Source organism: Oncorhynchus tshawytscha, unplaced genomic scaffold, assembly GCF_018296145.1.
Source record: "Oncorhynchus tshawytscha isolate Ot180627B unplaced genomic scaffold, Otsh_v2.0 Un_contig_5351_pilon_pilon, whole genome shotgun sequence".
Taxonomy (NCBI): Eukaryota; Metazoa; Chordata; class Actinopteri; order Salmoniformes; family Salmonidae; genus Oncorhynchus; species Oncorhynchus tshawytscha.
This window is the reverse complement of record NW_024609687.1, coordinates 145001-167137: the sequence shown is the minus strand read 5'-3', so window position 1 is coordinate 167137 and position 22137 is coordinate 145001. Positions and strand designations below refer to the sequence as shown.

The 22137-nt window shown below is 42.3% G+C and overlaps 1 protein-coding gene across 1 annotated transcript in view; it reads left to right on the top strand.

The window, feature by feature from the left end:
• Positions 1-22137, top strand: part of otog (otogelin) — a 121587-nt gene that overhangs the window by 23060 nt on the left and 76390 nt on the right. The window contains exons 7-16 of the mRNA XM_042316955.1: positions 4864-4942; positions 5683-5808; positions 6869-6977; positions 8609-8655; positions 9072-9217; positions 11965-12097; positions 15634-15811; positions 17976-18100; positions 18602-18814; positions 21133-21231. Coding sequence (XP_042172889.1) covers positions 4864-4942; positions 5683-5808; positions 6869-6977; positions 8609-8655; positions 9072-9217; positions 11965-12097; positions 15634-15811; positions 17976-18100; positions 18602-18814; positions 21133-21231 — 1255 coding nt within the window. The remainder of the gene's footprint in view (positions 1-4863; positions 4943-5682; positions 5809-6868; positions 6978-8608; positions 8656-9071; positions 9218-11964; positions 12098-15633; positions 15812-17975; positions 18101-18601; positions 18815-21132; positions 21232-22137) is intronic.

Below are 22137 nucleotides of genomic sequence, written 5' to 3'. Positions count from 1 at the left end.
CAACGACCTCTGTCTGTTAGTAATAACTAGTCACCAACGACCTCTGTCTGTAAGTACTGACTAGTCACCAACGACCTCTGTCTGTTAGTAATAACTAGTCACCAACGACCTCTGTCTGTTAGTAATAACTAGTCACCAACGACCTCTGACTGTTAGTAATAACTAGTCACCAACGACCTCTGACTTAGTAACTAGTCACCAACGACCTAGTAATAACTAGTCAGTTAACGACCTCTGTTAGTAATAACTAGTCACCAACGACCTCTGTTAGTAATAACTAGTCACCAACGACCTCTGTCTGTTAGTAATAACTAGTCACCAACAACCTCTGTCTGTAAGTACTGACTAGTCACCAACGACCTCTGTTAGTAATAACTAGTCACCAACGACCTCTGTTAGTAATAACTAGTCACCAAATAACTAGTCACCAACGACCTCTGTCTGTAGTACTGACTAGTCACCAACGACCTCTGTTAGTAATAACTAGTCACCAACGACCTCTGTCTGTAAGTCACCAACGACCTCTGTCTACTGACTAGTCACCAACGACCTCTGTTAGTAATAACTAGTCACCAACGACCTCTGTCTGTAAGTACTGACTAGTCACCAACGACCTCTGTTAGTAATAACTAGTCACCAACGACCTCTGACTGTAAGTACTGACTAGTCACCAGCGACCTCTGTCTGTAAGTAATAGCTAGTCACCAACGACCTCTGTTAGTAATAACTAGTCACCAATGACCTCTGTCTGTAAGTACTGACTAGTCACCAACGACCTCTGTTAGTAATAACTAGTCACCAACGACCTCTGTCTGTTAGTAATAACTAGTCACCAACGACCTCTGTCTGTAAGTACTGACTAGTCACCAACGACCTCTGACTGTAAGTACTGACTAGTCACCAGCGACCTCTGTCTGTAAGTAATAGCTAGTCACCAACGACCTCTGTTAGTAATAACTAGTCACCAACAACCTCTGTCTGTAAGTACTGACTAGTCACCAACGACGTCTGTCTGTAAGTACTGACTAGTCACCAACGACCTCGGTCTGTTAGTAATAACTAGTCACCAACGACCTCTGTTAGTAATAACTAGTCACCAACGACCTCTGTTAGTAATAACTAGTCACCAACGACCTCTGTCTGTTAGTAATAACTAGTCACCAACGACCTCTGTCTGTAAGTACTAACTAGTCACCAACGACCTCTGTTAGTAATAACTAGTCACCAACGACCTCTGTTAGTAATAACTAGTCACCAACGACCTCTGTCTGTTAGTAATAACTAGTCACCAACGACCTCTGTTAGTAATAACTAGTCACCAACGACCTCTGTTAGTAATAACTAGTCACCAACGACCTCTGTCTGTTAGTAATAACTAGTCACTCTGTTAGTAATAACTAGTCACCAACGACCTCTGACTGTTAGTAATAACTAGTCACCAACGACCTCTGACTGTTAGTAATAACTAGTCACCAACGACCTCTGTCTGTTAGTAATAACTAGTCACCAACGACCTCTGTCTTAGTAATAACTAGTCACCAACGACCTCTGTTAGTAATAACTAGTCACCAATGACTTCTGTTAGTAATTACTAGTCACCAACGACCTCTGTTAGTAATAACTAGTCACCAACGACCTCTGTCTGTAAGTACTGACTAGTCACTAACGACCTCTGACTGTAAGTACTGACTAGTCACCAACGACCTCTGACTGTACTAGTACTGACTAGTCACCAACGACCTCTGTCTGTTAGTAATAACTAGTCACCAACGACCTCTGTTAATAATATCTAGTCACCAACGATCTCTGTCTGTAAGTACTGACTAGTCACCAACGACCTCTGACTGTAAGTACTGACTAGTCACTAACGACCTCTGTTAGTAATAACTAGTCACCAATGACCTCTGTCTGTTAGTAATAACTAGTCACCAACCTCTGTCTGACCTCTGTCTGTTAGTAATAACTAGTCACCAACGACCTCTGTCTGTAGTAATAACTAGTCACCAACGACCTCTGTCTGTTAGTAATAACTAGTCACCAACGACCTCTGTTAGTAATAACTAGTCACCAACGACCTCTGTTAGTCTGTTAGTAATAACTAGTCACCAACGACCTCTGTCTGTTAGTAATAACTAGTCACCAACGACCTCTGTCTGTAAGTACTGACTAGTCACCAACAACCTCTGTTAGTAATAACTAGTCACCAACGACCTCTGTCTGTAAGTACTGACTAGTCACCAACGACCTCTGTCTGTTAGTAATAACTAGTCACCAACGACCTCTGTCTGTAAGTACTGACTAGTCACCAACGACCTCTGTCTGTTAGTAATAACTAGTCACCAACGACCTCTGTCTGTTAGTAATAACTAGTCACCAACGACCTCTGTCTGTTAGTAATAACTAGTCACCAACGACCTCTGTTAGTAATAACTAGTCACCAACGACCTCTGTCTGTAAGTACTGACTAGTCACCAACGACCTCTGTCTGTTAGTAATAACTAGTCACCAACGATCTCTGTCTGTAAGTACTGACTAGTCACCAACGACCTCTGACTGTTAGTAATAACTAGTCACCAACAACCTCTGTTAGTAATAACTAGTCACCAACGACCTCTGTTAGTAATAACTAGTCACCAACAACCTCTGTTAGTAATAACTAGTCACCAACGACCTCTGTTAGTAATAACTAGTCACCAACGACCTCTGTTAGTAATAACTAGTCACCAACGACCTCTGTCTGTTAGTAATAACTAGTCACCAACGACCTCTGTCTGTAAATACTGACTACTAGTCACCAACGACCTCTGTTAGTAATAACTAGTCACTAACGACCTCTGTCTGTAAGTACTGACTAGTCACTAACAACCTCTGTCTGTAAGTACTGACTAGTCACCAACGACCTCTGTTAGTAATAACTAGTCACCAACGACCTCTGACTGTTAGTAATAACTAGTCACAACGACCTCTGTTAGTAATAACTAGTCACCAACAACCTCTGTTAGTAATAACTAGTCACCAACGACCTCTGACTGTTAGTAATAACTAGTCACCAACAACCTCTGACTGTTAGTAATAACTAGTCACCAACGACCTCTGTCTGTTAGTAATAACTAGTCACCACCTCGACCTCTGTCTGTTAGTAATAACTAGTCACCAACGACCTCTGTCTGTTAGTAATAACTAGTCACCAACAACCTCTGTTAGTAATAACTAGTCACCACCACGACCTCTGTCTGTTAGTAATAACTAGTCACCAACGACCTCTGTCTGTTAGTAATGACTAGTCACCAACGACCTCTGTCTGTAAGTACTGACTAGTCACCAACGACCTCTGTCTGTTAGTACTGACTAGTCACCAACGACCTCTGTCTGTAAGTACTGACTAGTCACCAACGACCTCTGTCTGTTAGTACTGACTAGTCACCAGCGACCTCTGTCTGTTAGTAATAACTAGTCACCAACGACCTCTGTCTGTAAGTACTGACTAGTCACCAGCGACCTCTGTCTGTTAGTAATAACTAGTCACCAACGACCTCTGTCTGTTAGTAATAACTAGTCACCAACGACCTCTGTCTGTTAGTAATAACTAGTCACCAACGACCTCTGTCTGTTAGTAATAACTAGTCACCAACGACCTCTGTCTGTTAGTAATAACTAGTCACCAACGACCTCTGTCTGTTAGTAATAACTAGTCACCAACGACCTCTGTCTGTTAGTAATAACTAGTCACCAACGACCTCTGACTGTTAGTAATAACTAGTCACCAACGACCTCTGTCTGTAAGTACTGACTAGTCACCAACGACCTCTGTTAGTAATAACTAGTCACCAACGACCTCTGTTAGTAATAACTAGTCACCAACGACCTCTGTTAGTAATAACTAGTCACCAACGACCTCTGTTAGTAATAACTAGTCACCAACGACCTCTGTTAGTAATAACTAGTCACCAACGACCTCTGTCTGTTAGTAATAACTAGTCACCAACGACCTCTGTTAGTAATAACTAGTCACCAACGACCTCTGTTAGTAATAACTAGTCACCAACGATCTCTGACTGTTAGTAATAACTAGTCTACAAATACTACACCTAGGAACATTTCTAGAATCATTTTTGTACGTGATGAAAACTGCAAAATGGATACTTCTACATCCCTTCCTCTGTTAGTGTTTTGTACGTGTTGTAAACGTCAGTGTAACATCCTGTCTTCCTGCCGACCTGTCTTTGGCTTCTGTTCAGTGTAACATCCTGTCTTCCTGCCGACCTGTCTTTGGCTTCTGTTCAGTGTAACATCCTGTCTTCCTGCCGACCTGTCTTTGGCTTCTGTTCAGTGTAACATCCTGTCTTCCTGCCGACCTGTCTTTGGCTTCTGTTCAGTGTAACATCCTGTCTTCCTGCCGACCTGTCTTTGGCTTCTGTTCAGTGTAACATCCTGTCTTCCTGCCGACCTGTCTTTGGCTTCTGTTCAGTGTAACATCCTTTCTTCCTGCCGACCTGTCTTTGGCTTCTGTTCAGTGTAACATCCTGTCTTCCTGCCGACCTGTCTTTGGCTTCTGTTCAGTGTAACATCCTGTCTTCCTGCAGACCTGTCTTTGGCTTCTGTTCAGTGTAACATCCTGTCTTCCTGCCGACCTGTCTTTGGCTTCTGTTCAGTGTAACATCCTGTCTTCCTGCCGACCTGTCTTTGGCTTCTGTTCAGTGTAACATCCTGTCTTCCTGCCGACCTGTCTTTGGCTTCTGTTCAGTGTAACATCCTGTCTTCCTGCCGACCTGTCTTTGGCTTCTGTTCAGTGTAAGAGTTGTATTCTGTTTTTTATCTTTCCCTGAATGAAGGTCGGGTCCCAACGGTGATGTGGTATGCCAGGTGTTCACGGAGTATGCCCGGGTCTGTGCCCACGCCGACCACCCACTGACGGACTGGAGGACTCACATACCACAGTGTGGTAGGTACCCTTCATACCGTTATTTACCCATACCCGCATGCAGGATACACTGTAGTTAGTTTTAGTGTAGATAATTAAGTGCCGTTTCAGTTGGCTTGTTGCCCCCCCAAAAAATATTATTCCTTCAAGTCACACATGGTATGTAATTACACGAAACAAACCCCAAGACAAATTTAATGTCAAACATTTGTAACGTTACCTCCTGTCTCATGATATCACTTCATGTCCCGTGATGTTACTTCCTGTCTTGTGATGTTACATCCTGTCTCACGGTGTCACTTCCTGTCTTGTGATGTTACATCCTGTCTCGTGATATCACTTCATGTCCCGCTAATGTCACTTCCTGTCTTGTAATGCTACCTCCTGTCTCGTGATATGACTTCATGTCCCGCTAATGTCACTTCCTGTCTTGTAATGCTACCTCCTGTCTCGTGATATGACTTCATGTCCCGCTAATGTCACTTCCTGTCTTGTGATGTTACATCCTGTCTCGTGATATCACTTCATGTCCCGCTAATGTCACTTCCTGTCTTGTGATGTTACATCCTGTCTCGTGATATCACTTCATGTCCCGTGATGTTACTTCCTGTCTTGTGATGTTACATCCTGTCTCACGGTGTCACTTCCTGTCTTGTGATGCTACCTCCTGTCTCGTGATATCACTTCATGTCCCGCTAATGTCACTTCCTGTCTTGTGATGCTACATCCTGTCTCACGGTGTCACTTCCTGTGTTCCCCAGCGATGCCGTGCCCTCCAGGTCTGCAGTATAAGGAGTGCATCACCTGCTGCCCTGTGTCCTGTAACGTGGACAGAATGTGCATCGACAACAAGCTGCAGTGTCTAGACGGATGCTACTGTCCCGATGGTGAGACTTACGGTCCTGTTGTTGATTACTGTTACTTTACTTTGTAATACTCTTACATTAAAGGCACTGCGACATGAAGAAGGCCTGTGAGCCGTAACGCGTTGGTGCCTTTTTCTGTTTTGAACATGGAATAGAGGCTTAAATAATATAATAAATAATAATATAATAATAATAAAATAAAGTACTTTTGTTTGCTCTTACACAGCTGCAACTTTGTTTGTTTGTTTTTGAAGTCTGATGCTTTGACACAGCTGCAACTTTGTTTGTTTGTTTTTGAAGTATGATGCTTTGACACAGCTGCAACTTGGTTAGTTTGTTATTCCCCGTTCTCCCATGAGCACCTCTCTTTGTCTTCATACGTGATTAATAAAATAATACTTTATTAAATAATACTTTATTAAATAATACTTTATAAAATAATACTTTATAAAATAATACTTTATAAAATAATACTTTATAAAATAATACTTTATTAAATAATACTTTATAAAATAAGACTTTATAAAATAATACTTTATTAAATAATACTTTATTAAATAATACTTTATAAATAATACTTTATAAAATAATACTTTATAAAATAAGACTTTATTAAATAATACTTTATTAAATAATACTTTATAAAATAATACTTTATTAAATAAGACTTTATAAAATAATACTTTATAAAATACGACTTTATTAAATAATACTTTATAAATAATACTTTGTTAAATAATACTTGATTAAATAATACTTTATAAAGGGGTTGGAAAGAGTTTAGAAGAAGTAGTTTTTATACCGTTAGTCATTTGTTTGTGGATAGTTTCTGAATCATTAATAAACAGTTAATAACTAATTGGTTAATTTCAATTAATGAGTTAAAACATTAGTTCTAAAGGTGTCAAATCTACATATTAACCCTTTACAAACCATCTGCCTTCCACACTCTCCCCATATCCCCCCTCCCTGAGTTAGACCTATTAGAGACCCATATTCCAACCCATCTCTCAATGTCTAGACTAACTGAATTCTCTGTCTGTCTCCTATTCCTCTCTCTGTCTGAATGTCTCTCTCCCAGATCTGATCTATGAGGAGGGAAGTTGTGTGAAGGCCTCAGACTGTCCCTGTGAATACCACGGCATGGTCTACCCGTCCGGACAGACCGTTCAGGAGGAGTGTAACAACTGGTAGGACATCTCTCTATGATCTCATCTCTCTATCATCTCATCTCTCTTTCATTGAATCTATCATCTCATCTCATTATCATCTCTCTATCATCTCATCTCTATATCATCTCTCTATCATCTCGTCTCTCTATCATCTCATCTCTCTATCTTCTCTCATCTCTCTATCATCTCATCTCTCTTTCATCTCTCTATCATCTCATCTCTCTATCATCTCATCTCTATGATCTTGCTATGATCTCATCTCTCAATCATCTCATCTCTCTATCATCTCATTATCATCTCTCTATGTTCTCATCTCTCTACCATCTACTCTCTCTATAATCTCTCTCTCATTTCTCTATAATCTCATCTCTCTATCATCTCTCAATGATCTCATCTCTTTATCATCTCATCTCTCTATCATCTCATCTCTGTATCATCTCATCTCTCTATCATCTCATCTCTCTATCATCTCTCTATGATCTCATCTCTTTATCATCTCATCTCTCTATCATCTCATCTCTCTATTATCTCTCTATCATCTATCTATCACCTCATCTCTCTATAATCTCTCTATGATCTCTCTATCATCTCATCTATCTATCATCTCATCTCTCTATGATCTCTCTATCATCTCTCTATCATCTCATCTCTTTATCATCTCATCTCTCTATCATCTCTCTATCATCTCTCTATTATCTCTCTATCATCTCATCTCTTTATCATCTAATCTCTCTATCATCTCTCTATCACCTCATCTCTGTATCATCTCATCTCTCTATCATCTCATCTCTCTATAATCTCTCTATCATCTCTCTATCACCTCATCTCTGTATCATCTCATCTCTCTATCATCTCATCTCTCTATAATCTCTCTATCATCTCTCTATCATATCATCTCTCTATCATCTCTTTATCATCTCATCTCTCTATCATCTCTCCTCTCTATCATCTCATTATCATCTCTCTATCATCTCTTTATCATCTCTCTATCATCTCATCTCTCTATCATCTCATCTCTCTATCATCTCTCTATGATCTCTCTGTAATCTCTTTATCATCTCTCTATGATCTCATCTCTCTATCATCTCATCTCTATCATCACATCTCTCTATGATCTCATCTCTCTATCATCTCATCTCTCTATGATCTCATCTCTCTTCATCTCTCTATGATCTCATCTCTTTATCATCTCTCTATGATCTCATCTCTCTATCATCTCATCTCTTTATCATCTCATCTCTCTATCATCTCATCTCTCTATGATCTCATCTCTCTATCATCTCTCTATCATCTCATCTCTCTATGATCTCATCTCTCTATCATCTCTTATGGTCCTCTCATATCACCTTCTCCAGTTGTAAGTGGATGTAATGTTTTGATGTTTGGTGGTTAGGATTGATGTTCTAACCCAAACATGACATCAGAACCCGTACGGAACCATTTATATTTAGGCTCCTACATCAAAATATTGTCCCCTTCTGTCTTCTTCGTTTCCTTTCAATCCCAGGCATCTCAGATCCAACCAGGATTAAGTCATGTGACTATGATGACTGATGTTTATTTCCCAGAGGTCTTTGGTGATTAGGACAGTCTTTCATGTACCCATAGTACACCTGTGATCACGTCTCCCGTTTCTCTCTCTCTCTCAGCACGTGTGTGGGGGGAGTGTGGAACTGCACAGAGTACAGCTGCCCAGGTTCACATCTTTACTTTGTACTATAGACTATGTCAAACTAATTTCCCCTTGGTGATTCATCAGGTACAATCTCATCTAGACATTATGCATGTGGTATATGAGAAAGGGCTACTAAGGCTTTTTTTGTATTTAACTAAATACAGTTTTGTTCTATTTTGAATGCAGACTGCAGTGTCCGTCACTTGATGTGCTCTCTCTCTCTCTCTCTCTCTCTCTCTCTCTCTCTCTCTGGCTCTCTCTCCCTCTCTCTATCTCTCTCTCTCTCTCTCTCTCTGGCTCTCCCTCTCTCCCTCTCTCTCTCTGGCTCTCCCTCTCTCTCTCTCTCTCTGGCTCTCCCTCCCTGGCTCTCTCTCTCTCTCTCCCTCTCTCTCTCTCTCTCCTCTCTCTCTCCCTCTCTCTCTCCCTCTCTCTCTCAGGAGAGTGCTCTGTGACTGGGGACATGTACTTCCACTCGTTTGACGGCAGGATGTTCACCTTCCCAGCTTCCTGTCAGTATGTCCTGGCTAAGAGTCGTAACTCAGGGAAGTTCACTGTCACCATTCAGAACGCCCCGTGTGGACCCGTAAGTTTAATAAAGATACCTTTTAAACCCTTAATATGTTGTGAAACCCATAGAGTTGACTGATACACACCATTATAGTCTCTACAAGACAACCCATAGAACAGACTGATACACACCATTATAGTCTCTACAAGACAACCCATAGAGAAGACTGATACACACCATTATAGTCTCTACAAGACAACCCATAGAGAAGACTGATACACACCATTATAGTCTCTACAAGACAACCCATAGAGAAGACTGATACACACCATTATAGTCTCTACAAGACAACCCATAGAGAAGACTGATACACACCATTATAGTCTCTACAAGACAACCCATAGAGAAGACTGATACACACCATTATAGTCTCTACAAGACAACCCATAGAGAAGACTGATACACACCATTATAGTCTCTACAAGTGGTAGAAAATAGTAGAACATTTGTCGAAATAAAGCCTCAATAAACGTCACGCCCTGGTCTTAGTATTCTGTGTTTTCTTTATTATTTTGGTCAGGCCAGGGTGTGACATGGGTTTATTATGTGGTGTGTTTTGTCTTGTTTTTTTTGTAGGTATTGGGATTGTAGCTAGTGGGGTTTTCTAGGAAAGTCTATGGTTGCCTGAGGCGGTTCTCAATCAGAGGCAGGTGTTTATCGTTGTCTCTGATGGGGAACCATATTTAGGCTGCCATATTCTTTGAGTGTTTCGTGGGTGATTGTTCCTGTCTCTGTTTTTGTTTGCACCAGATAAGGCTGTTTAGGTTTTTGCGTTACGTTTCTTGTTTTGTATTGTTCGTGTTTATGTCATTATTAAACATGTATCAAGATAACCACGCTGTGTTTTGGTCCTCCTCTCCTTCACCGCAAGAAAACCGTAACAATAAAAAAAGTATTTTTCAAGTTGATTGGAAATGACTACGTTGGACATCTAAGCAATATTCAGTAAATGTTCTATGATGTTGATATGATGTCATGCCTGTCACAGCTGACTTTCAAACTGCTGCGCTATTTGTTTCTCTGCCTTGTGACGACATGAAAACAAAGCCGACCAATCAGGTTTGATCGTAAAATAGAGAAACATTTGGCTCCTCTTAAAGTTCACATCATTATGTCGGAAAAGGGTCTCTCTCTCTCTCTCTTTCTTTCTTTCTTTTCCTCTGTCTTCCTCTCTCTCTCTGTCTCTGTTTCTCTCTCTCCCTCTCTCTGTCTCTGTCTCTGTCTCCCACTCCCTCTCTCTGTCTCTGTCTCTGTCTCCCACTCCCTCTCTCTGTCTCTCTCTCTCTGTCTGTCTCTCTCTCCCTCTCCCACTCCCTCTCTCTCTCTCTGTCTCTCTCTCCCTGTCTGTCTCTGTTTCTCTGCCTCCCTCTCTCGGTCTCTGTCTCTCTGTCTCCCTCTCTCTGTCTCTCTGTCTCCCTCTCCCTCTCTCTGTCTCTCTCTCTCTCTCTGTCTGTCTCTCTCCCTCTCCCACTCCCCCTCTCTCTCTCTCTGTCTCTCTCTCTCGGTCTCTGTCTCTCTGTCTCCCTCTCTCTGTCTCTCTGTCTCCCTCTCCCACTCCCTCTCTCTGTATCTCTCTGTCTCCCTGTCTGTCTCTCTCTCTCTCTCTCTGTCTCTGTTTCTCTCTCTCCCTCTCTCTCTCTCTGTCTCCCACTCTCTCTCTCTGTCTCACACTCCCTCTCTCTCTCTCTGTCTCTGTCTGTCTCTGTTTCTCTGTCTCTCTGTCTCCCTCTCTCTGTCTCTCTGTCTCCCTCTCTCTCTCTGTCTGTCTCTCTCTCCCTCTCCCACTCCCTCTCTCTCTCTCTGTCTCTCTGTCTCTGTCTCTCGGTCTCTCTGTCTCCCTCTCTCTGTCTCTCTGTCTCCCACTCCCTCTCTCTGTATCTCTCTGTCTCCCTGTCTCTCTCTCTCTCTCTGGTGGCATTTTGCTCCTGAAACCTGATGTCTGTGAGGAGTAGGCAGATGAAAGGTTCTGGGAGCTGTGTTTGTGTCCTGATCAAACCATCTAATATGTCTGACAGATACAACATGAAACGCTACAAAAGACTGACAGCTTCTCTTCCTCAAAGCCTCCAATTTCCCAGCAACCATCAGCCGCTGACATCCTCAACTCAACACTCAACGCAGTAGCAAGCAGGCCACAGATTACCATGTCAAACACAGGCATTCTAGAGGGCCAACAGGGCTGTGGATTGCTTTATAGGGGAGATGAAGGAAGGTGGTGGAGAGAGAGAGAAAAAGAGAGGGAGTTTGCAAGAGCGGGAGAGAGAGAGGAGGAGGAGGAGAGAGGAGAGAGAGGGAGAGAGAGACCAGGCTGTGTGAACACATGAGGTGGTGGAGGGAGAGATGGAGAGGGAGAGAGACCAGGCTGTGTGAAAGCGTCAGGTGAAATAGTCTGTCGGCTGCTCAGCTGTCTCTGCCGCTAATGAAAGACTTGATTCATACAGAGCGGATCACTTACTGTCACAGCCCCATGGACCGGGCGGTGAGCGATCTTAAGAAATGCTTCAGTCCTGCAGAAAGACTCCCGAACCAAACCCATCTCAAACAAATATATTACAGCGCATGTATCATTGGCAAGTGATATAAGCTCTAACTATTTAGCTTTCAGAGACAACAGTGGGGGGGGGGGTTCTTTAGAAAAGGAACATTACATTTTTTGTACCATTTGCCCCCTCCCCCCTGATCTGTCCCCTCACCTCATCCCTGTATCTGAATTGCTGCAATTAGGTTCCACTCTTTATCTGGCCATCTTGTCTCAATTGCAGCATTTGGACGGGTCTTGTATCCAATCAGTCAGCCTGGTCATAGACGAGGACCCACGGACTGAGATCACACTGACCCACCTAGGAGAGGTCTTCATGGCAGGACAGTACCGCATCTCTCTGCCCTATTCAGACGGTAGGTAACTCACAATCACATACTACTGAACAGGTGTTACTCCTGTGGCACAACTATCAGGGTTATCAGGTGGATGGAGAAGAACTGGATACCGAGGTTAGAAAATAACATTTCAGCACGTTGGTGATCTTGATGTTCATCTCTCTCTCTCTCTCTCTCTCTCTCTCTCTCTCTCTCTCTCTCTCTCTCCCCATCTCTCTCTTTATCTCTCTCTCTCTCCCCATCTCTTTATCTCTCTCTATCTCTCTCTCTCTCCCTCTCCATCTCTCTCTCCCTCTCCATCTCTCTCTTTATATATCTCTCTCTCTCTCTCTCTCTCTCTCTCTCTCTCTCTATCCCCCCTCTCACTCTCTCTATCCCCCTCTCACTCTCTTTATCTCTCTCTCTCTCTTTATATCTCTCTCTCTCTCTATCCCCCTCTCACTCTCTTTATCTCTCTCTCTCCCTCTCTTTCTCTCTCTCTCTTTTATATATCTCTCTCTCTCTCTCTCTATCCCCCTCTCACTCTCTTTATCTCTCTCTCTCTATCTCTATCTCTCTCTCTCTATCTCTCTCTCTCTCTCTCTCACTCTCTTTATCTCTCTCTCTCTCTCTCTCTCTTTATATATATCTCTCTCTCTCTCTCTCTCTCTCTCTCTCTTTATATATATCTCTCTCTTCTCTCTCTCCCCCTCTCTCTCTCTCTTTATCTCTCTCTCTCTCTCTCTCTTTCTCTCTCTCTCTCTTTATCTCTCTCTCTATCTCTCTCTCTCTCTATCTCTCTCTCTCTCTGTATCTCTCTATATCTCTCTCTTTCTGTTTCTCTCTCTGTCTCGTGGAGCATCAAGATCACCAGTGTGCTGGATCTTCTTTTCAACCTCATATCAATATCATGCCCCGACATTGTCTGTCCAGATCTCTGTTCTTTCAGCGCTACGGACTGGGTCTGTGTGGGCTGTATTGAAGTGTATTGAATGACAGTTGCTGTCTCTAGACAGGACTCTTATCAGTAAACAGACCGGACTCAGGGCCACTGTGTTAATGACGTATTATGTTGTGTTTGCAAAATGGATTTCTTCTGTGTTTTTGTTCTCGTGGTTGTTAGCGTTTTCATTCCCATGGTGTGTAATGGTAACCAGCAGTAAACTGTTTTTTTGTGTGCTTTGTGTAGAAGTATGTGGAACGGTTCAGGAATCACATCACCTCATTTAGTGTGATGTATCCATCCATGTATCCATCCATGTGTCCATCCATGTATCCATCCATGTATCCATCCATGTATCCATCCATGTGTCCATCCATGTGTCCATCCATGTATCCATCCATGTGTCCATCCATGTGTCCATCCATGTATCCATCCATGTATCCATCCATGTATCCATCCATGTATCCATCCATGTGTCCATCCATGTGTCCATCCATGTGTCCATCCATGTGTCCATCCATGTATCCATCCATGTATCCATCCATGTATCCATCCATGTGTCCATCCATGTGTCCATCCATGTGTCCATCCATGTGTCCATCCATGTATCCATCCATGTATCCATCCATGTATCCATCCATGTGTCCATCCATGTATCCATCCATGTATCCATCCATGTATCCATTTAGTAAGAGAGAGAGAGAGAGTCAAAACACGTACCATCATTATTACCACCATTATTACCATCATTATTACCACCATTATTACCATCATTATTACCACCATTATTACCATCACTATTACCATCATTATTACCATTATTATTACCATTATTATTACTGGTATTATTACCATTATCATTACCACCAGTATTACCATCATTATTACCATTATTATTACCATTATTATTACCAACATTATTACCATCATTATTACCACCATTATTACCATCACTATTACCATTATTATTACCATCATTATTACCATCACTATTACCATTATTATTGCCATTATTATTACCACCATGATTACCATTATTATTACCACCATCATTACCACCAGTATTACCATCATTATTACCATTATTATTACCATTATTATTACCAACATTATTACCATCATTATTACCACCATTATTACCATCACTATTACCATTATTATTACCATCATTATTACCATCACTATTACCATTATTATTGCCATTATTATTACCACCATGATTACCATTATTATTACCACCATTATTACCATCATTATTACCATTATTATTACTGGTATTATTACTATTATTATTAGCACCATTATTACCATGATTATTACCACCATTATTACCATCATTATTACCATTATTATTACCATTGTTATTACCACCATTATTACCATTATTATTACCGCCATTATTACCGTTATTAGTACCATTATTATTACCATCATTCTTACCACCATTATTACCATCATTATTACAATCATTACTACCTATTATTATTACCATTATTATTACCATCATTATTACCATCATTACCACCATTATTACCATCATTATTACCAGTATTATTACCATTATTATTACCATCATTATTACCATTACTATTACCATTACTATTACCATTATTATTACGAGACCAGTAGAGACTTCTCTAGACCAGCAGAGACTTCTCTAGACCAGCAGAGACTTCTCTAGATCAGTATAGACTTCTCTAGACCAGTAGAGACTTCTCTAGACCAGTAGAGACTTCTCTAGACCAGTATAGACTTCTCTATACCAGTAGAGATCTCTAGACCAGCAGAGACTTCTCTAGACCAGTAGAGACTTCTCTAGACCAGCAGAGACTTCTCTAGACCAGCAGAGACTTCTCTAGACCAGTATAGACTTCTCTATACCAGTAGAGATCTCTAGACCAGTATAGACTTCTCTATACCAGTAGAGATCTCTAGACCAGCAGAGACTTCTCTAGACCAGTAGAGACTTCTCTAGACCAGCAGAGACTTCTCTAGACCAGCAGAGACTTCTCTAGACAAGTAGAGACTTCACTAGACCAGTAGAGACTTCACTAGACCAGTAGAGACTTCACTAGACTAGTAGAGACTTCACTAGACCAGTAGAGACTTCACTAGACCATTATAGACTTCACTAGACCAGCAGAGACTTCTCTAGACCACTCTAGACTTCTCTAGACTATTATAGACTTCTCTAGACCAGTGGAGACTTCTCTAGACCAGTAGAGACTTCTCTAGACCAGTATAGACTTCTCTAGACTATTATAGACTTCTCTAGACCAGTAGAGACTTCTCTAGACCAGTAGAGACTTCTCTAGAGCAGTATAGACTTCTCTAGACAAGTAGGGACTTCACTAGACCAGCAGAGACTTATCTAGACCAGTATAGACTTCTCTAGACATGTAGAGACTTCCCTAGACCATTATAGATTTCTCTAGACCATTTTAGACTTCTCTAGACGAGTAGAGACTTCTATAGACCAGCAGAGACATCTCTAGACCAGTAGAGACGTCTCTAGACCAGTAGAGACTTCACTAGACCAGTAGAGACTTCACTAGACCAGTATAGACTTCTCTAGACCAGTAGCGACTTTAGACTCCCTCCCCCTTTAATCACATCCCTATTGTTTCCCCAGAGGTGTTCTACATCCAGGAGCTGTCCTCCATGTACCTGCAGGTGCGTACTGCTCTGGGTCTGCATCTGCAGTACAGCTGGAGGGAGTTCCGTCTCTACCTGCAGGTGGATGAGCTGTGGAAGGGCGACACGGTGGGGCTCTGTGGAACCTTCAACGGAAACATCCAGGACGACTTCCTGTAAGTGTGTCTGGATTGGTTGGCTTGTTTAGTTTTCAGATACTGATACAGACACACGTTTTCAGAAACCCCAATCCCATGCTTCTTCCTTCTCCTCTCTCTCTCCATCTCTCAATTCAATTCAATTCAAGGGCTTTATTGGCAGGGGAAACATGTGTTAACATTGCCAAAGCAAGTGAGGTAGATGATATATAAAGTGAATATATAAAGTGAAATAGACAATAAAAATGAACAGTAAACATTACACATACAGAAGTTTCAAAACAATAAAGACATTACAAATGTCATGTTATATATATATATACAGTGTTTCAACAATGTACAAATGGTTAAAGGACACAAGGGAAAATAAATAAGCATAAATATGGGTTGTATTTACAATGGTGTTTGTTCTTCACTGGTTGCCCTTTTCTCGTGGCAACAGGTCACACATCTTACTGCTGTGATGCACACTGTGGAATTTCACCCAGTAGATATGGGAGTTTATCAAAACTCTCTCTCCGTCTCTCTCTTTCTGTCTTTCTGTCTTTCTCTCTCTCTCTCTCTCTCTCTCTCTCTCTCTCTCTCTCTCTCTCTCTCTATCCTCATTCTCTCTGACATCCTGTAAGTGTGTCTGTCTGACCCTTGACCTCCAGCCCCCCGGGTGGCTTTCTGTTGCTCTCTGTGGCTGGCACGGCCCTTGCTGTGGCATTCTGGGAGAAAGGATACTCCTGTTTCGGGAGCTGGCTAGGGCAGGGAGAGGGAGGGGCAGGGAGGGAGATGGAGGGAACAGCTCTCCCTCTCCTCTCAGCTCTCCTCGCCTCTCCCCTCTCTCTCCTTTCTCCCTCTCTTATCTACATCTCCTCTCTGTAATGTAAATCGCGGCTGACCAGCCTGACCAGTCTCTGCCTGATGAAATATTACCTCTCTCTAATCGCCTCCTTCACTGTTAACAGGTGAAAACTCAAGTGAAATGGATGGATGTGGCCCTCTGACTTCACAGTCATGTCTGAGGGTTTAATGGGATGGTTGAAATGAACTGTGACTTCACAGTCATGTCTGAGGGTTTAATGGGATGGTTGAAATGAACTGTGACTTCACAGTCATGTCTGAGGGTTTAATGTAATGGTTGAAATGAACTGTGACTTCACAGTCATGTCTGAGGGTTTAATGTAATGGTTGAAATGAACTGTGACTTCACAGTCATGTCTGAGGGTTTAATGGGATGGTTGAAATGAACTGTGACTTCACAGTCATGTCTGAGGGTTTAATGTAAATGGTTGAAATGAACTGTGACTTCACAGTCATGTCTGAGGGTTTAATGTTTAATGGTTGAAATGAACTGTGACTTCACAGTCATGTCTGAGGGTTTAATGTAATGGTTGAAATGAACTGTGACTTCACAGTCATGTCTGAGGGTTTAATGGGATGGTTGAAATGAACTGTGACTTCACAGTCATGTCTGAGGGTTTAATGGGATGGTTGAAATGAACTGTGACTTCACAGTCATGTCTGAGGGTTTAATGTAATGGTTGAAATGAACTGTGACTTCACAGTCATGTCTGAGGGTTTAATGTAATGGTTGAAATGAACTGTGACTTCACAGTCATGTCTGAGGGTTTAATGTAATGGTTGAAATGAACTGTGACTTCACAGTCATGTCTGAGGGTTTAATGTAATGGTTGAAATGAACTGTGACTTCACAGTCATGTCTGAGGGTTTAATGTAATGGTTGAAATGAACTGTGACTTCACAGCCATGTCTGAGGGTTTAATGGGATGGTTGAAATGAACTGTGACTTCACAGCCATGTCTGAGGGTTTAATGGGATGGTTGAAATGAACTGTGACTTCACAGCCATGTCTGAGGGTTTAATGGGATGGTTGAAATGTACTGTGACTTCACAGCCATGTACTGTAAATGGTAGATGTTTTGGATCACAACAACATGTATCAGTATTGACAGTATATAATAGTATAGTATATATATATAATATAGCTGAATCACAGAACTATTGTGTTGTGAATGAGTACACCCTTCCTCCCCTGCAGTCCAGATCTGCAAAGCCTCTGACCACCAGAACCAAACCGGGAAGTGTGCAAGAATTTGTTGTGGGTTCCTTCTGAAACACTAAGGTAGTCCATCTCTGATGTTGTGACACACCCCTCCTCCCCTGCCCTCCCCAGGTCCCCGTCTGGTATGATAGAGAGCACCCCTCACCTGTTTGGCAACACCTGGAGGGTATCCTCTGCCTGTGTCCCCAGCCAGAGTGTTCCCCAGCTTGACCCATGTGACACCCATCAGCAAGCAGGTACGTGTCCTTCTAAACCATAAGTCCTCCTACGTCATTATCAAATAGAAACATGTCATGTCTTTCAATAAATATTTTCCTTATGTGTTTTAGAACCCTCACTGCAACATAACTCAAACTTAAACAGAGATGCTCTCTCTCCCTCTCTCTCGCTCTCTCTCTCTCTCTCGCTCTTTCTCTCTCTCTCTCTTTCTCACTCTCCCTCTCTCTCTCTCCCTCTCTCTCTCTCTCTCTCTCTCTCTCTCTCTCTCTCTCTCTCTCCCTCTCTCTCCCTCTCTCTCTCGCTCTTTCTCTCTCTCTCCCTCTCCCTCTCGCTCTCTCTTTCATGCTCTCTCTATTTCTCTCTCTCCCTCTCTCGCTCTTTCTCTCTCTCTCCCTCTCTCTCTCTTTCACGCTCTCTCTCTATTTCTCTTTTTCTCTCTCTCTTTCTCTCTCTCTATTTCTCTCTTTCACTCTCTCTCTCCCCCCCTCCCCCCCCCCCCCCCCCCCTCCACCCCATAGCATCCTACGCCTCTGAGATGTGTGACATCCTGAACCAGGAGTTGTTCTCAGCGTGTCATGAGTACCTGAGTCCGGTGCCCTTTCACCAACAGTGTAAAGCAGACACCTGTAAGTGTGGCCAGTCCTGCCTCTGCTCTTCCCTGGCCCACTATGCTAGACAGTGCAGGAAGTACTCTGTCATCACGGAGTTCAGATCCACCGTACCTGACTGTGGTGAGTACTGTGGTCTGGCCCTGGATGTTACTTTCAATCTGCTGGTTGTTGGTTAGATGCTTTAGGGGGACTTATTGTATTGTATGTTTAGACAGTATTGTTCAGACTGCTAGTGATTCATGACTTATTGTATTGTATGGTTGGACAGTATTGTTTTAGTGAGTCATGTGTACTCTGTACTAGTATGTGAATTGGGGTTCAGGAAGTTCAATGCTATAAATGTAAACAAACGAGGTTTGTGACACCTACTGGTACAGAAATACATGTTAGACATTAAACGTTTACAGTTGTAGATCTGGTGAAATTACACCATTTCTTTGACTAAAAAGGTAATTGAATGATAAGTAAGAGCTTATTGACTGACAGTATATATCAGTCTCCTTCCCCTGTAGAGGTGACATTATTGACTGTCAGTATATATCAGTCTCCTTCCCCTGTAGAGGTGACATTATTGACTGTCAGTATATATCCTTCCCCTGTAGAGGTGACATTATTGACTGACAGTATATATCAGTCTCCTTCCCCTGTAGAGGTGACATTATTGACTGACAGTATATATCAGTCTCCTTCTCCTGTAGAGGTGACATTATTGACTGACAGTATATATCAGTCTCCTTCCCCTGTAGAGGTGACATTATTGACTGTCAGTATATATCAGTCTCCTTCCCCTGTAGAGGTGACATTATTGACTGACAGTATATATCAGTCTCCTTCTCCTGTAGAGGTGACATTATTGACTGACAGTATATATCAGTCTCCTTCTCCTGTAGAGGTGACATTATTGACTGACAGTATATATCAGTCTCCTTCTCCTGTAGAGGTGACATTATTGACTGTCAGTATATATCAGTCTCCTTCCCCTGTAGAGGTGACATTATTGACTGACAGTATATATCAGTATCCTTCCCCTGTAGAGGTGACATTATTGACTGACAGTATATATCAGTATCCTTCCCCTGTAGAGGTGACATTATTGACTGACAGTATATATCAGTCTCCTTCCCCTGTAGAGGTGACATTATTGACTGACAGTATATATCAGTCTCCTTCTCCTGTAGAGGTGACATTATTGACTGTCAGTATATATCCTTCCCCTGTAGAGGTGACATTATTGACTGACAGTATATATCAGTCTCCTTCCCCTGTAGAGGTGCCATTATTGACTGTCAGTATATATCCGTCTCCTTCCCCTATAGAGGTGACATTATTGACTGTCAGTATATATCAATCTCCTTCCCCTGTAGAGGTGACATTATTGACTGTCAGTATATATCAGTCTCCTTCCCCTGTAGACGTGACATTATTGACTGACTGTATATATCCGTCTCCTTCCCCTGTAGAGGTGACATTATTGACTGTCAGTATATATCCTTCCCCTGTAGAGGTGACATTATTGACTGACAGTATATATCAGTCTCCTTCCCCTGTAGAGGTAACATTATTGACTGTCAGTATATATCCTTCCCCTGTAGAGGTGACATTATTGACTGTCAATATATATCAGTCTCCTTCCCCTGTAGAGGTGACATTATTGACTGTCAGTATATATCCGTCTCCTTCCCCTATAGAGGTAACATTATTGACTATCAATATATATCAATCTCCTTCCCCTGTAGAGGTGACATTTTTGACTGTCAGTATATATCCGTCTCCTTCCCCTGTCTCAGTATATATCTTCCCCCCTGTAGAGGTGACATTATTGACTTCAGTATATCCATCTCCTTCCCCTGACTGTCAGTATATATCCGTCTCCTTCCCCTGTAGAGGTGACATTATTGACTGTCAGTTATATCCGAGAGGTAACATTTTTGACTGTCAGTATATATCCGTCTCCTTCCCCTGTAGAGGTAACATTATTGACTGTCAGTATATATCCATCTCCTTCCCCTGTAGAGGTGACATTATTGACTGTCAGTATATATCCGTCTCCTTCCCCTGTAGAGGTGACATTTTGACTGTCAGTATATATCCGTCTCCTTCCCCTGTAGAGGTAACATTATTGACTGTCAGTATATATCCATCTCCTTCCCCTGTAGAGGTAACATTTTTGACTGTCAGTATATATCCGTCTCCTTCCCCTGTAGAGGTGACATTATTGACTGTCAGTATATATCCATCTCCTTCCCCTGTAGAGGTGACATTATTGACTGTCAGTATATATCCGTCTCCTTCCCCTGTAGAGGTGACATTATTGACTGTCAGTATATATCCGTCTCCTTCCCCTGTAGAGGTGACATTATTGACTGTCAGTATATCTCCTTCCCCTGTAGAGGTGACATTATTGACTGTCAGTATATATCCGTCTCCTTCCCCTGTAGAGGTGACATGCCCAGATACCATGGAGTACGGAACCTGTGTGTCGTCGTGCCAACGGCGTTGCTCCGCCCTGTCCATGCAGCAGCACTGTGGAGAGGAGTGTGAGGAGGGCTGTGTGTGTCCACACGGCACCTTCTACAGCACACACACACACACCTGTGTGCCAAGGTAAGACTGGCGCTGGGGGGCGGGGCCGAGTGGCACACTTTCCCATTTACAATTCAGAGTCTATATTTAGTTTGGAACAAAGAGAAGTGACACTCAATCCATTATCATCATTGGGACTAAAGGACAGTCCAACAATGTTGTTACTTAGTACTTCCTTTACACATGAATCAGTGTTGTCCTTCTGATTACATGGCCCCAGGACTTAGCACGTCCTTTACACATGAATCAGTGTTGTCCTTCTGATTACATGGCCCCAGGACTTAGCACTTCCTTTCCACATGAATCAGTGTTGTCCTTCTGATTACATGGCCCCAGGACTTAGCACTTCCTTTACACATGAATCAGTGTTGTCCTTCTGATTACATGGCCCCAGGACTTAGCACTTCCTTTCCACATGAATCAGTGTTGTCCTTCTGATTACATGGCCCCAGGACTTAGCACTTCCTTTCCACATGAATCAGTGTTGTCCTTCTGATTACATGGCCCCAGGACTTAGCACTTCCTTTCCACATGAATCAGTGTTGTCCTTCTGATTACATGGCCCCAGGACAGCAATTCCTTTACACATGAATCAGTGTTGTCCTTCTGATTACATGGCCCCAGGACTTAGCACTTCCTTTCCACATGAATCAGTGCTGTCCTTCTGATTACATGGCCCCAAGGCTGCTTTAAGAGTTCTAAAAAAAAATGACATGTTTTCTTGGAATTACAAATGGTGAACTTGAGCTTGTAAGCAGAACACACACCAAGTCTAATCCTCCACAACGTGATATTCTGTATTTCAGCTCTAGGTCAAGTCCTGTCTTCCATCTCTCCCATAGACATCCCAGAGACCCTGC